Source organism: Podarcis tiliguerta, assembly GCF_965153285.1.
Source record: "Podarcis tiliguerta genome assembly, chromosome: 10".
NCBI lineage: Eukaryota > Metazoa > Chordata > Lepidosauria > Squamata > Lacertidae > Podarcis > Podarcis tiliguerta.
This window is the reverse complement of record NC_139543.1, coordinates 32,728,099-32,740,758: the sequence shown is the minus strand read 5'-3', so window position 1 is coordinate 32,740,758 and position 12,660 is coordinate 32,728,099. Positions and strand designations below refer to the sequence as shown.

The 12,660-nt window shown below is 41.5% G+C and overlaps 2 protein-coding genes across 3 annotated transcripts in view; both read left to right on the top strand.

Moving 5' to 3' along the window:
- Positions 1-382: 382 nt before the first annotated feature.
- Positions 383-6,812, top strand: CCDC107 (coiled-coil domain containing 107; the record flags this gene model as incomplete). The annotated part of the gene is made up of 6 exons (XM_083400050.1): positions 383-536; positions 1,707-1,912; positions 3,372-3,438; positions 4,121-4,211; positions 5,035-5,144; positions 6,287-6,812. 6 exons carry the CDS (start codon positions 383-385, stop codon positions 6,574-6,576), a joined length of 918 nt encoding a protein of 305 aa, XP_083256176.1. The 3' UTR covers positions 6,577-6,812.
- Positions 6,813-8,232: 1,420 nt separating this feature from the next.
- Positions 8,233-12,660, top strand: part of CAPS2 (calcyphosine 2) — a 34,090-nt gene continuing 29,662 nt past the window's right edge. The window contains exons 1-3 of one of the 2 annotated variants that reach the window (XM_083399755.1): positions 8,233-8,336; positions 10,898-10,999; positions 11,528-11,574. In XM_083399755.1, the coding sequence (XP_083255881.1) occupies positions 10,919-10,999; positions 11,528-11,574 (128 nt within the window). In that variant the 5' untranslated portion in view covers positions 8,233-8,336; positions 10,898-10,918. Of the gene's footprint in view, positions 8,752-10,897; positions 11,000-11,527; positions 11,575-12,660 lie in introns of both variants that reach the window. The other variant, XM_083399754.1, reaches the window with a different exon arrangement.

Here is a 12,660-nt window from a genome sequence, read left to right as displayed (position 1 = left end):
CTCCGCTAAATTTTCCTCAGAGAGCCGATTAGGCCCATTCGCGTCAATGGGTCTACCCCGAGTTGCACTAGCTAACGTCGCTCTCTAATTTCCAATGAAGAGAGTTACGAAGGCAAAAGGCGCTTCGGTTTCCCGTGTCGCCTGGAGCCCGAAAGGGGGCGCTAGAAAGGAAAAGCGGAGGCGTCGCGGGGCCGGAAGTCGCCCTTCCCACGTTAATGGTTTCCTCGTCCAACTTCCCTCGTTCCTGCGCTGCTGACTCTCGCTCTCCCCAGGCGTTTTGCCGGTGGACGGGCCCGGCACGAGCCGCTTGTCGATTCCCGGCTGACCGAGGGCCGTTTGCCGCCCTCCGCTTCTCCTTTTGGTCCTTTCCTCCGCTGCCGCCATGGTGCTGTCGTCGGTGCAGCAGGTGTTCATCTCCGTCTTGCTGGTGCTCTGCGTTTTCGTGGTGATGCCGAGGATGTTCGGCGGAAGCGGCAGGTCCCCGCGGGGGGCCAAGGCCTCGCCTGGTCGCCACGATCCTCATCAGCAGCGCCACGGTATATGGGGTCGGCCACCTTCCCCTTCCCATCCCTGCAGTCCGGTTATAGAGGGAAACGAGGGAGCTTCATTAGACTAGTTAGCGAACTGTTTTTCTTTCAAGAGGATCCTTTTTCCAAGCAATCTTCCTTAAGTCCCGCCCCCATTTTAAAATATTTTTTTTTGCCGCAAAGGTATGGGTGATCCTGGAGGAGAAAGGTGATGCTGGGCATTAACCGTCATCGGTGTCACTTATGTTATTAGTGTGCTACGAAACAGTTCCAACTTTTGGATGTTGCCTTCCCCCTTTAACTCATTATTTTTTCTTTTTTGGATAATAATATTTTGAGTTGTAGTATTTAATTAGTCCCAAGGAATGTGAAAAACTGGCGTTTTCTGCCTTTTATGCATACTGGGAAAGATAACTTCTAGGGCAGAATGAGGAAAAACCCACTTTTGTTTCTATGTTCTTAAAATTGATAAAGTCTTGGAAGATAAATATTTTCAAGGGGGAAACCTGGCTAACTTCCTTTTGGCCTAAAATCCATCAAGAAAATTAGAAATTAAAATTTCAGCCATTCCTATAGCAGCATTAGGTATGTCTCCTTAGTTCAGATTTAAGCTATCCTAATTCTCTCCCCTTTAATATACTAGTAGGCTCCATACTTCTCTTGTTACTCTGCCAGTGTGTCAAAGCTGTGGGGAATGGGAAATGTGTTTTGTGCTTTAACTGAATGTTACTCATAACTTGCTTTATTTGTTTATACTTTAATGTTGCTTTTCCATTGTAAGATGGCTAAAGTATAGCAGTCTTTTAAGCTCCAGCACGACATAAAATCAAACAAAATGTCAACATATAGCACAAAATAAAATTAAAACATTCCCAGCCAATTCCTGTGTCTGATGTGACCGCAGAGCTCCATCTGCAAAGAGGAGACTCATAAGAGTTTTTAAGAGGGGCTAATTTTAAGTGTGGAGTGGAGAAGCCTATTGTCATGTTCATTAGCATCAGCCAATCTCACACTATCGCATTGAGGCTGTACCTGGAATTGTTTTCCACAGTGAAGCTGATTTCTCCATGCTGCAGAACAATTCTCTTCTTCACAGACTTGAGTGCTTCTCATTTTTTTTATTTCAGTCTGTATGTGCATGTATGTATTACATGTATGTATGTACTATTTGTTTTTCAGGTGGATCTGAGAGAATCTTGCAGTCACAGATGAATTCAGAGGGTTCTGAAAGCACAACATACCAAAGCATCCAACAAATGAGAAATGCAATGGAGAAGGAGATGAAGACTGAGCGGACTAGAGGGAATGGCAAAGACTTTGCTTTAACACTCATGCCCTTGTATGCTGTTGGTGTGGGTGTATTTGCTTTATACAAGTTCTTAAAGGTAACTATTAGTAAGCAAGAGAATTTATGATCCACGTAGTTGTACAAAACTGGGATTAGTAAGCAAGAGAATTTATGATCCACGTAGTTGTACAGAACTGGAATTTGTTCAGTCATGTGCGTAATGATAATGCCACTGCCATGCCCCACTCCCAAACAACTTTGGAACAGTGCAGGAAAAGGTGATGATAATGATGCCTCTGCACATAGCTTTTAGAACAGTCTCTGTTCTGACTCAAAGCAGAAACAAGACAAGATTTGCTCACTGCGAGAGGTGAAGTTACAGTACAGGGAACCAGGCAGAGGGCCCTCTTGGTAGTGGCATTGGCCCTGTGGAACGTCCTCCCATCAGATGTCAAAGGAATTAACAACTATCTGATGTTTAGAAGACATCTGAAGGCAGCCCTGTTTAGGGAAGTTTTTAATGACTGATGCTTTAATGTATTTTTTATCTTTTGTTGGAAGCCACCCAGAGTGGCTGGGGAATCCCAGCCAGATGGGCAGGGTAGAAATAAATTATTATTATTATTATTATTATTATTAGGATGCCACATCCTCCCCTCACCATCCTATTCAGCTGAGACCCTCAAGTAGCTTCCTGCTCTATGCTCAAGCAAGCAACAAAACAAACATATCAGCAAGCACAACCCCTGCCTAGACAAATGATTGACTCCAAAAAGGAGAGGAGAAGTCAACAGCAAAGCCAATTGGAGTTGGAGGTGGTTGGGCCTGCATCACAGGAAAGGGTATCTACAGATAGGCAGTCACCTAGTCTGATAGTGGAAGTGGAAATGATAACCAAGTGGAGAAGTGTATTTCTTCAGCAACACTTGAAATATGCATTGGCATACTAGGTTCTCCACAACAAGTTTGCAACCTGGTCATAAATATATGTATTTCCAGTATTGGAGCCCTTTGCTTTCTCAGGAAAGAATGAAATATAAATGCCTTAGGCTGGACTTGTAAATGCTTTTATAGTCCAATAAATGTGGTTAGGAGTATAAGCAACAATTGTGTCTCCCAAAGGTTCTTCTATTAGAAAGGCTTTTATCTGTGTTGTATACAGAATTCAGATGACAAAAGGCAGTAGTGGGAATTTTAATCGTTCTTAGGATTGTATCTGAAAAAAATTATACTAAAATAGGTATGACTAAATCAGGAAAACTGAACTGTAAGTTAAAGCATTATGACTAGGAAGGGGCTAGCTTTCAGCCTAGTTCAACAGGAAATTTTGGATTGATGCTGGTTTTGTCATTGTGAAGTCAGTGAGAATAAAGAGGCTGAAACATAAATTAAGCAGATGGGGAAATATGCTTTGGATTACACTATATTTCCAAGATAAAGTATTATTACCTGCCTCGTGTCTTCACATTAATTTAAACGAGTGAAACATTTTCTTGAGGTTTAGTTATTTTCAATATTAAAAGCTTTTGTGGTAAATTTTGTTTACTCTTTCATAGATGAAATCTCAAGAGGAAAGCTTATCCAAGCAAGAAAAAACTACAGAAGTTAAGACAAAAGAAACAGGTAGAAGTCGATTCAGAAATCTCTGGCCTAGAGATCTTTACCATACAGTTTGCACATAGTAGTTCAGGCAATCACACCTCAGCTTAAGAAGCTTGAGATATTTTTTCTACAGCCCTTCTATTCCCCTATTTGTGTGACCAGCAATCAAATTGGTGGGATTGTATAATCTTAATTGCTTTTTGGGCTGCTGTTTTATGAGTCGAGTGCATTCCTGAAAATGCATTCCACTCACTGCTTACTGATAGTTATGGCAAAGCTACTTTGTATCATTATTCTTTAGCACAGACTACAGCAATCTACTTTGGAGAACAGAATTCTTGCAAGTATTGATAATGCATGTATTTGGTTTTTAGGAAAAAATGTCTGTCAGATCAAATGCTGCTCATTTAATCAAATAAGTGAAGCTGTTTTTTCCTAGCCAATTTTGCTGGTAAAATGACCTTTTCAAATTTTCTCTGCATTGTATTGTTTATAATGCAATCCCAGTCATGTTTATCCTGAAGTAAATTCTACTGAATTCAGTGAAACTTGGTTTTTATAATATCAAACTAAGTTTAGGATTACAGTTCTTGAATGCATTAGTGCAGTTCCATAGCTCCTCTGGAAAAGTAGAAAAATAGATTATTGGTTTTTAAATACCTATTAGCAACACTGCTTTAAAAGTATTTGTTCTCACTTGTAGAACGCCAGCTTATGGAGTTGGAGCAACATCTAGCACAGACAGAGAAAATGTTAAATTCTTTATTGAATCAGTTAGATCCACTTTCAAGCTGGTGAGTATTTTGGTGGGGATTTGATTTAGTAATATTTCAGCTCTCAAGACAATTGTGAATTGGTAAATGTGATTAAACATCACAAGAATATTAGCACGTGAATTGTTTTGCTGTCTCCATATTTTCTGCATTAACAATAATTGACAATATACTAAAAAAATACTGGAACAATCTTTACACTCCCTTCCTAGACCCTAAATAGCATTTTGGTAATATAGGCTACACAAGACTGGATGAGTAATTCAGATTTCAAGGTGCCAATATTAAGTTTTCTTCATACAGGCTTTTCATGCATTTGGAGTATTTATAGGTTTGAATATTTTACGATTGAAAAATAAATTACACCAGTATCACTTGAATGACCCATTTAAACATTTATTAGACTAATAGTGGTAGATAAGTAGATGAGAGTTTGAGTATATCTTGGATCTCTTCTTTTGCATGTGTCTTGAGCAATATTACATAGGTCCATTTATCGGCTTCTGCCCACATCATGGCAGATGCAGTTAGGTTTTGTGCCTGTATTATTGATAGTGTTGTTTGCTTCTTTGCACTTGCCAGTTTGTGTCCTGTAGTCTTAATCTGGATAGCAGAATCCTGACAGCATGAGAATTCCTATTGCTTCCTTGATGTAATGAAAGGTGGTCCCTAGTGACTGGCATAGTTGAAAGATGGTTCCATAGCCTGTCTGATTCTTAAGTGCTGTCATAAGAATATATCACTGAGAGTTTTCTTATAAGAGGGTTAGAAAAAGTATTTTGGTGGCATATTAATAGCTGCTCTCTATTACTACCTGCTGACTTTTCAATTAATTTCATGTCAGCATTAATGCCTTGGCTTCGGAACAGAAAGATGAAATTATGGTACAGCTTGAGTCCATTAGGAAGCTGATGAAAGAAAGTGGATTGGACAAATCGACAATGAAACCAGAAGGTATTTACATCTTTAGTATGTCAAAATCACACTGTAATAACCCCTGCTTGAGACTCTGCTTGAGACTCTGGCTGAAGGTTTTGCATACGATTTTGCGGGTCTTGACATATTTGTATGACTTGGTGGTATCGTGTAGTATTGTTCTTTCTAAGCAATTAGAGGGCACAGCATACCTTCCCATTAGATAAGGGGTGGGGGAACTTTTTAGCCCAGCGGGCCAAATTGCTATTTGCCTCCACCTATGTTGGACAACTTCAACAGGCAGGCTGTCCTGCCAACCTGTCCCAAGTCCTTGTTCAGTAGTTTCCAAGTGTCTAACACTCAGCTGTTTGTTGGACACTTGGGAACCACAGTGCTGAGCATAGGGCTGGGAGCACAGTCATAGCTAATCTAGCCGGCTTGAACTCAGTGCCCATTGGCTGATAGGCTGTGACTTCAAACCTGCTTTCTGCATGAATCAGTGGTGCTATTGAGTTTGCCATAAAATACTTAGGCATGCAGCTGATCCAGCTGCGCCGCTACCTGACCATATACGACATAAGGCAGAACTTTCCAAACTGTGTCACGACGTGTGTCAGCTGTCATGTGTAGGGGTGTTGTGTGAACACTCCCTGTGCTTCTTCCAGCGCTGGAAAGAGGTTAGTTTAACCTCTGGTTTGCTAGTAAAACAGAATTACTGTCATGAAATGATGCATGTCTAAAAAGTGTGTCACCAACATGAAAAGTTTGGAAATCTCTGACATAAGGTATAGGGCAGATAGGTGTGGTTTGGGGAAAACGGGGGAGAACAGGCCAAAGATTGTAACCCTTTCATCACATTATTAGTGGATGCAGATCTGCGGCTTCTATGGTGTTCCTCACTCATTTTTATAGAGGAAGGTGGGCCTGTGAATGATCTATATATTTGTTTAAGCTACAGAACAAAAGAAACATTACTTATGATTTAATAGACAAGTTACAGAACTGTATACTTTATAATGTAGTGCATACTGCCATCTGTAATAAAGCTGGTTGCTCATTTGCAATTTTCTGATAGCAGCTTTGTTTTAATTATTATACAGACAGTGGACTTAATTATAATTTTAAATTTCCCATTTTCTTCCCTCCCCTCCCCTCTTTTTTTTTTTTTTTTTGAAATTCAGATGTTAGCCACACTTGCCAAGAGAGGCTTGAAGATCTTATTCAGTCATTCAGTTCACATCCTGAGGCAGAGATGGGTGAGGGTGATAATGAAAACTCTGGGCATAAAGAGCTGTTTGAAGATATTGAGGAACACCGTGTTGAAGAGGTGCATAAGCACTATGATCATGAGTTCTTGCTTAGTCCAACGGAAGACCCAAAGAAGATGGAAGATGATGAAGTAATTGATCAAGAAACAGCAGAACCAGAGACTGGGTTAAGACGACGTATTAAAAATGAATTAGGTAGATAAGTTATATTTAAAAACTTGTGATGAATTATTGCACATATTATAATGCACTTTTAAATTATTATGGAACAGATTCACATTTGCTGCAATATGCATTGAAACAATATATGAAACTTTTCTATTTATTCTATATAAAGGTATTTCTGTATATATTACCCTAAAAGCTCTATATAGTATTCCACTACACTGTAAAGATGCAATGTATTTTTTACAACTATTAAAGTCAAGGAATGGTAACAGATTATGTTGTATACATTTTTTTCCAATTTCTTACTTTTAAAGTCTACACATTTCACATGAATGTCTCCACAGAAAGGATTTGGAGCAAATACTGTGTACAGACAAGCAGTGAGTCTTGTTTTGTTTTTGTTTTTTTACTTTTGTTCTGAAACAATTGAAATACTCTGGAAAGTTTATACAATTCACTGTGGAAAGGTACTGTATTGGGATAACTTAGTTGGTAGAGCATGAGCCTCATGTTGGGTGAAAGATTCCTGCATTGCAGGGAGTTGGTCCCTTCCAACTGTACAATTCTTTGATTCTGTTACTTCAATCTTAATAATTTTTGCCAGGCTTCCTGAAAATTGTATAGAGCAGCAGAAGTATTGAAAAACTGACTAGCTAACAATAGTGAAATGTAGTAGCTTACCTGATGGGTTGTCATATAACCCATATTTAGGTGTAACAGATGAAAAATGTTCCCTAAGTTTGAAATTTGAGGACAAATATTTCTTACTTATTTGATCCCTGCAAATACTATGAAGACAGAATTGTATGACAAATGCTTTTTAAATAGGGCTTCAGTAGAATTGAAGAAGTATTAATCATAGGTGGTTTTACATATGAGGACATAATAATAATCTTTTCCTTAGCAGGTCTTAAAATCAGGTAAATGCATCCTCAGATGAGCAACAAAACATGACATATTACACATGTGTCATGATTTATTTAACAGAAATAAAGCTATCTTTGAATTCACACTTGTGTATTCTACATACAGTAAACTTAATTTCAAAATATTGTATCCATTACTGAGAGCAGCATAAAATACATTATGAGGGGGAAAACTTTTGTCAGGATAGAAAAACTTGACACAGATTGCCCTGCAGCCTGGGTGTCGGGGGAAAAAAATATCGTTCCATCTTACAACACCAGGCTTGCTTGGGTTCATGAGCCAAATGGTAGTTTCTTGCATTAGGAGAAAGCTGGCCGGTGCAGGAACTTTATAAAAACACACAAACCAGGGCCGCTCGCTGAAACAGGTGGGCAGCTTAAGGCAATCATAGTAGCAAAAGTTGGCTCATATATACCTCGTAATCCGATTTGTGGACTTGCTCCCCGGAACTTGTCCCGGGCACCGCGATGTTGTTATGGTAGCAGCTGTTGCAACGGTGGCCTTTAGTAGTCGCCCCTCCTTCCCGCTTGTAGGTATGGCTGGTAAAAAAAAGTGCGCAAGCTCCAGGTGAGGAGCTGCCGCATTTTGACAAATGCAACGCGCTCTCTGCGATTTTAGGGAAAGGTAGATGGGTCGGTGGGTGGCAGGTGGGTGCCCGCTTCCCTACATCTTCCTCCGCCACCGGTCTCTATGCGCCCCTCCTAGGGCAGCAGCAGCGGCTCTAGGCTCGCTTCCTAGGGAGGAGCTCGCGGATTGTTCCCTCGGAACAAGCCCAGAAGAGAGAGCAGAGGTGGGGCTGGGAAGGAGGCTGGACAAGGAAGCGCCCAGGCGGGAATAGTCCGAGGAAGGAAGGGACGTTGTCACTGAGGTGAGAGCGGCAGACCATCGGGGCGCTCGCCCGGCCTCCCCGTTCGCCTCTCGGGGCGTCTTTTCAACTTAATGCGCCCAAGTGGCGGTTGAGGGAGCGGGAGGCGTTCCGTCTTGTTTACCGGTCGCCTAGGCAACCGCGGGGGCGCGCGCCCAACGCATCCCTTCCCGGGAGCCGTTAACGAAGAAACTAGCGGGGCCTTTCAAATTCCAACCGCCGTTTCTCCGCCGCGCTTAGCATCAAAGTCGGACCTCCACAGAGTTCGCGCGCGCGCGCGTGTGTGAGAGAAAATATTTGTTGACGGGCCGCCTTCGCCGCCCCAAGAGGGAGAGCGAGGAGCCATGGGCAGAGCCGCGTTAACCGAGAGGCGGCCGCCGCGCTTGGCCGCGGATTCCCAGCCCGGCGGCAGGCGGCGGTGAGAGCTCCGCGGCCGCGCGCGCTTCTGGTGGCGAGGAAACGGGACCGTGCGCGAAGGAGTCCCGAGGGATCCCTTGTGCGCGAGGCTAGCTAAATATGTAGCAGAGCCCAAAGGAAGTCCCAGGGGGCCCACCTGCCTTTGTTGTTGTAGTTTAGTCATGTCCGACTCTTCGTGACCCCATGGACCAGAGCACGCCAGGCACTCCTGTCTTCCACTGCCTCCCGCAGTTTGGTCAAACTCATGTTTGTAGCTTCCAGAACACTGTCCAACCATCTCATCCTCTGTCGTCCCCTTCTCCTTGTGCCTTCCATCTTTCCCAACATCAGGGTCTTTTCCAGGGAGTCTTCTCTTCTCATGAGGTGGCCAAAGTATTGGAGCCTCAGCTTCACGATCTGTCCTTCCAGTGAGCACTCAGGGCTGATTTCCTTAAGGATGGATAGGTTTGATCTTCTTGCAGTCCATGGGACTCTCAAGAGTCTCCTCCAGCACCATAATTCAAAAGCATCAATTCTTCGGCAATCAGCCTTCTTTATGGTCCAGCTCTCACTTCCATACATCACTACTGGGAAAACCATAGCTTTAGATCACTCCCAAGTTACTTTAAAAACTGTCCTGCAGGGCAGCCCCCCTCCCCAATACATTTATTTGCAGATATTAATGTTGTTGCGGGAGGGAAGTAGAGGAGGGTCCCTTCCAACTCTGCCATTCTGTGGTTCTGTAAACAGGTGTGCTGGTTTAAATCTACGATTTAGTCAATATATTTTATTACCCGCCCTGTTCTATGGACTCAGGCAGGGTTACAGCATTTACCACCAGCAGGGGCAAAACTAGGCTTTATTTCACCCCAGTCAAAGACCAGTTTGGCACACACACACCCCACGCGCATATGCTCTTTTGCGTACAAGTGTATACACACACACACACACACACACAGAAGCGGGGAGCCTCAGTGGCGCCCCTCGGGAAGCTTAACCCTGGGACAAAAAGCCTGGCTATCCCTCCCATAGTTACTGGCTCTGCCACCAGTAATGAGAGATGAATCATTGTCCTCAAAGGACAGCACAACCCTGACCCTAACTGAGTCTTCGGAGTGAATCAGTGGCTACTAGCCATCATGGAAACTATGCTCAGGGGTGCACTTTGGTAATACAGTATGGTGCCCTGAGAGAGGACAATATTTGGCACCTCCCCATACAATATTTCTTATTTTCAAATGTCATACTCCCTCTTGTCTTCTGTTCTATGCATGCTTGCAAGCGTACTACATCATAGTTGAAACAAGTCACCCTTCTGACTCAGGCAGGTAGCCATGTTGATCTGACGCAGTAGAAATATATATATATAAAATAAAAAAATTGTCCAGTAGCACCTTAGAGACCAACTAAGTTTGTTCTTGGTATGAGCTTTCATATCTGAAGAAGTGTGCATGCACACGAAAGCTCATACCAAGAACAAACTTAGTTGGTCTCTATGGTGCTACTGGACAATTTATTAATTTTTTGAAATATATTTCTACCCTTCTGACTGGGTGCCTACTTTGCACTGGTACCCATATAAATAGAGGTTTCATTATTTTTAGTACATTTAACAGGTTTGTTCCATGTATTGATCATGTATCCCTGAGTTAATTTATTTGTTGTAGGCATATGAGAAAATTGAATAAAACTGTGGAAAAGTCCTTCATGGTGTAATGTAAGGTTACCAGACATCCCCGTTTCCCAGGGACAGTCCCTGGATTTACAAACCAGTCCCCATACAAAATCCATTGAAGTTGAAAAGTGTCCCCGGATTCATTGGAAAAAATATTGTAACCTTAGTGTACTTGCTAATTTGTGCTTATATGTTGAAATGAAAATCTAGAACTTACAGTATCCAAGGTTGGACTTTGAAACTCTGGTTTCAAGCTGCATCTGGTTGAGCCTGAAGTATGAAATTTATTAAAGCTGATAGATGCTCTCATTTTAAACAATAAATTGAGACCTGTGGTAACTAAATTGAATGCTTATGGAGAGAACTGCAGTTCAAGAGGGAATTAATTATTATAGGAAATACTGTTTTGTTAATATCCTTCTTAGCACAAGTCATTCTTTCTCCCATCCTGTGAGAATAACCTTTTTTTCCTTTCCTTCTTTTTTTTTTACAGGTAGTTAATACCTGAATTCAAATGGATTTAGAGATTAAAGGAGTTGCTGCATCTCCAAGAAAGCAAGCAGCCCTGTCCTCAAGGAACTACAAACTTGCTCAAGTAAGTTGAGCATATTAAAGATTAATATATATATATTTAAACAATCATTAACCATTCTCTGGAAAGTCCTTGGTACATAGGGTACGTGAAGTTCAGTATTGAATCCTCTTTCCTATTTGCCTCTCATTGCTAATGTTATAATTTTTCAAAACAATCCTTTGTTACAACATACTATCAGACACCGCATCTGTCCTATCCTGTTGTGGTATGAAAAATACCATGTCACTAAACTGACATGTCACTAAATACTGTAACCCTGGTCTTTCTGCTGCAACCCTGGTCTTCCTGCTGCTGCACTGCTGCAAACTTTAATGTGTCATCCAATCCTGGGGCTATGGTTTGTCTCATTCCAGACAAATCACATGCTGTAAACCCAAGAACAAACCTTGGTTTCTCCCCTACTGTGCCCATCATTTAAATGTATTTCGACCCTGATTGATACTCATTTAAAAGATTTCAAATCTTAGGGTTTAGAAATATGGCAAAAACCCTGGAATTAAACATGGTTCTATTTTTTTCTTCCCTTAGGGATGGAGGCCACATACAAAAACAAAACATGGCCCTCGACCAGCTGAGTAAGTCAATGTTTTCTTTTTTTTTACTGCCTATGTTTTGTTTACTGTCTCTCCCCCCCCCCGCTACCCCTTCACAGCACTGTCACGTTTTTCATTTCATATGAATCCAAAGCAGCCCTTCCTTCTGTTAATGGAAGGTCAGCTGGTCCAGTGGATGCTGTTCCTCTTGGAAGGAGAATGGCTATTTTCTCAGATTCCTCCTGTCTCTTCCTTCCCCACCTCCCACATTGTTCTTGAGGGCATTCCAGTCCTCCAGAGCAGATTTGCAGGGGAAGGGGGAATCCCCCCAAAATCCTACCTTCTGCTTTTGTGAGTAGAACTTCAGCCTTAGGATCTCTAGCTCTAACTCTCTGAAAATAAGAATTTCTTAGTACCAGACTTTTCTTACATAATTCTACAAAGAGAAATAGTAATTATCATCAAATTTTATTTATTTTGTGTGTGTGTGCATGTGTGTATGCATCTATAGGGTCCGTGTTCTTATTTTTATATGTTACTTTGCTTTCACGTATTTCTCAATGAACAAGTTCATACGTTGAAGAAAACTTTGTAGACAGAAATGTATCATTCTTTTTACTACAATTATTCCAGAGTTTCATGTGCTTTTTAAACAAGTTTTGTACTTGAAAATTAATTTTTACATAGGGAATAAAGTTATCTAGGTACAGAGGGCTGTTGGGTTCAGGAATGAAAGACGTAGACAAAGGAGAAAAACTAGCTGACTGATGTGAAAGGAATGTTTGGGGACATCAAAACTTTGTAAGCTAGAGAGGATTTAGGAGGACTATGAAGGCAGAAAGATAGGGATTGCTGCTGAGCATGCATCTATGTATACTGGGTGAAGTAAGTAGAAGTGTTATTATAGATAACGTTTAGTGGCAGTGGAGCCTTGCTGAGCACTGTTTTCTTCTTGCAAATCTTTACACATTTCAACATTTCAATTATTTCACTGAGAACTAGAGTGGTCTCAGATGCTAAATATTAATAGCAAACCGAATGCCTCTTTCTAAATCATAAATATTCACAAATGCATTACCCACTTTCACTACGATTAATATCTCACTTGATTACTGGATGGTTATAAGA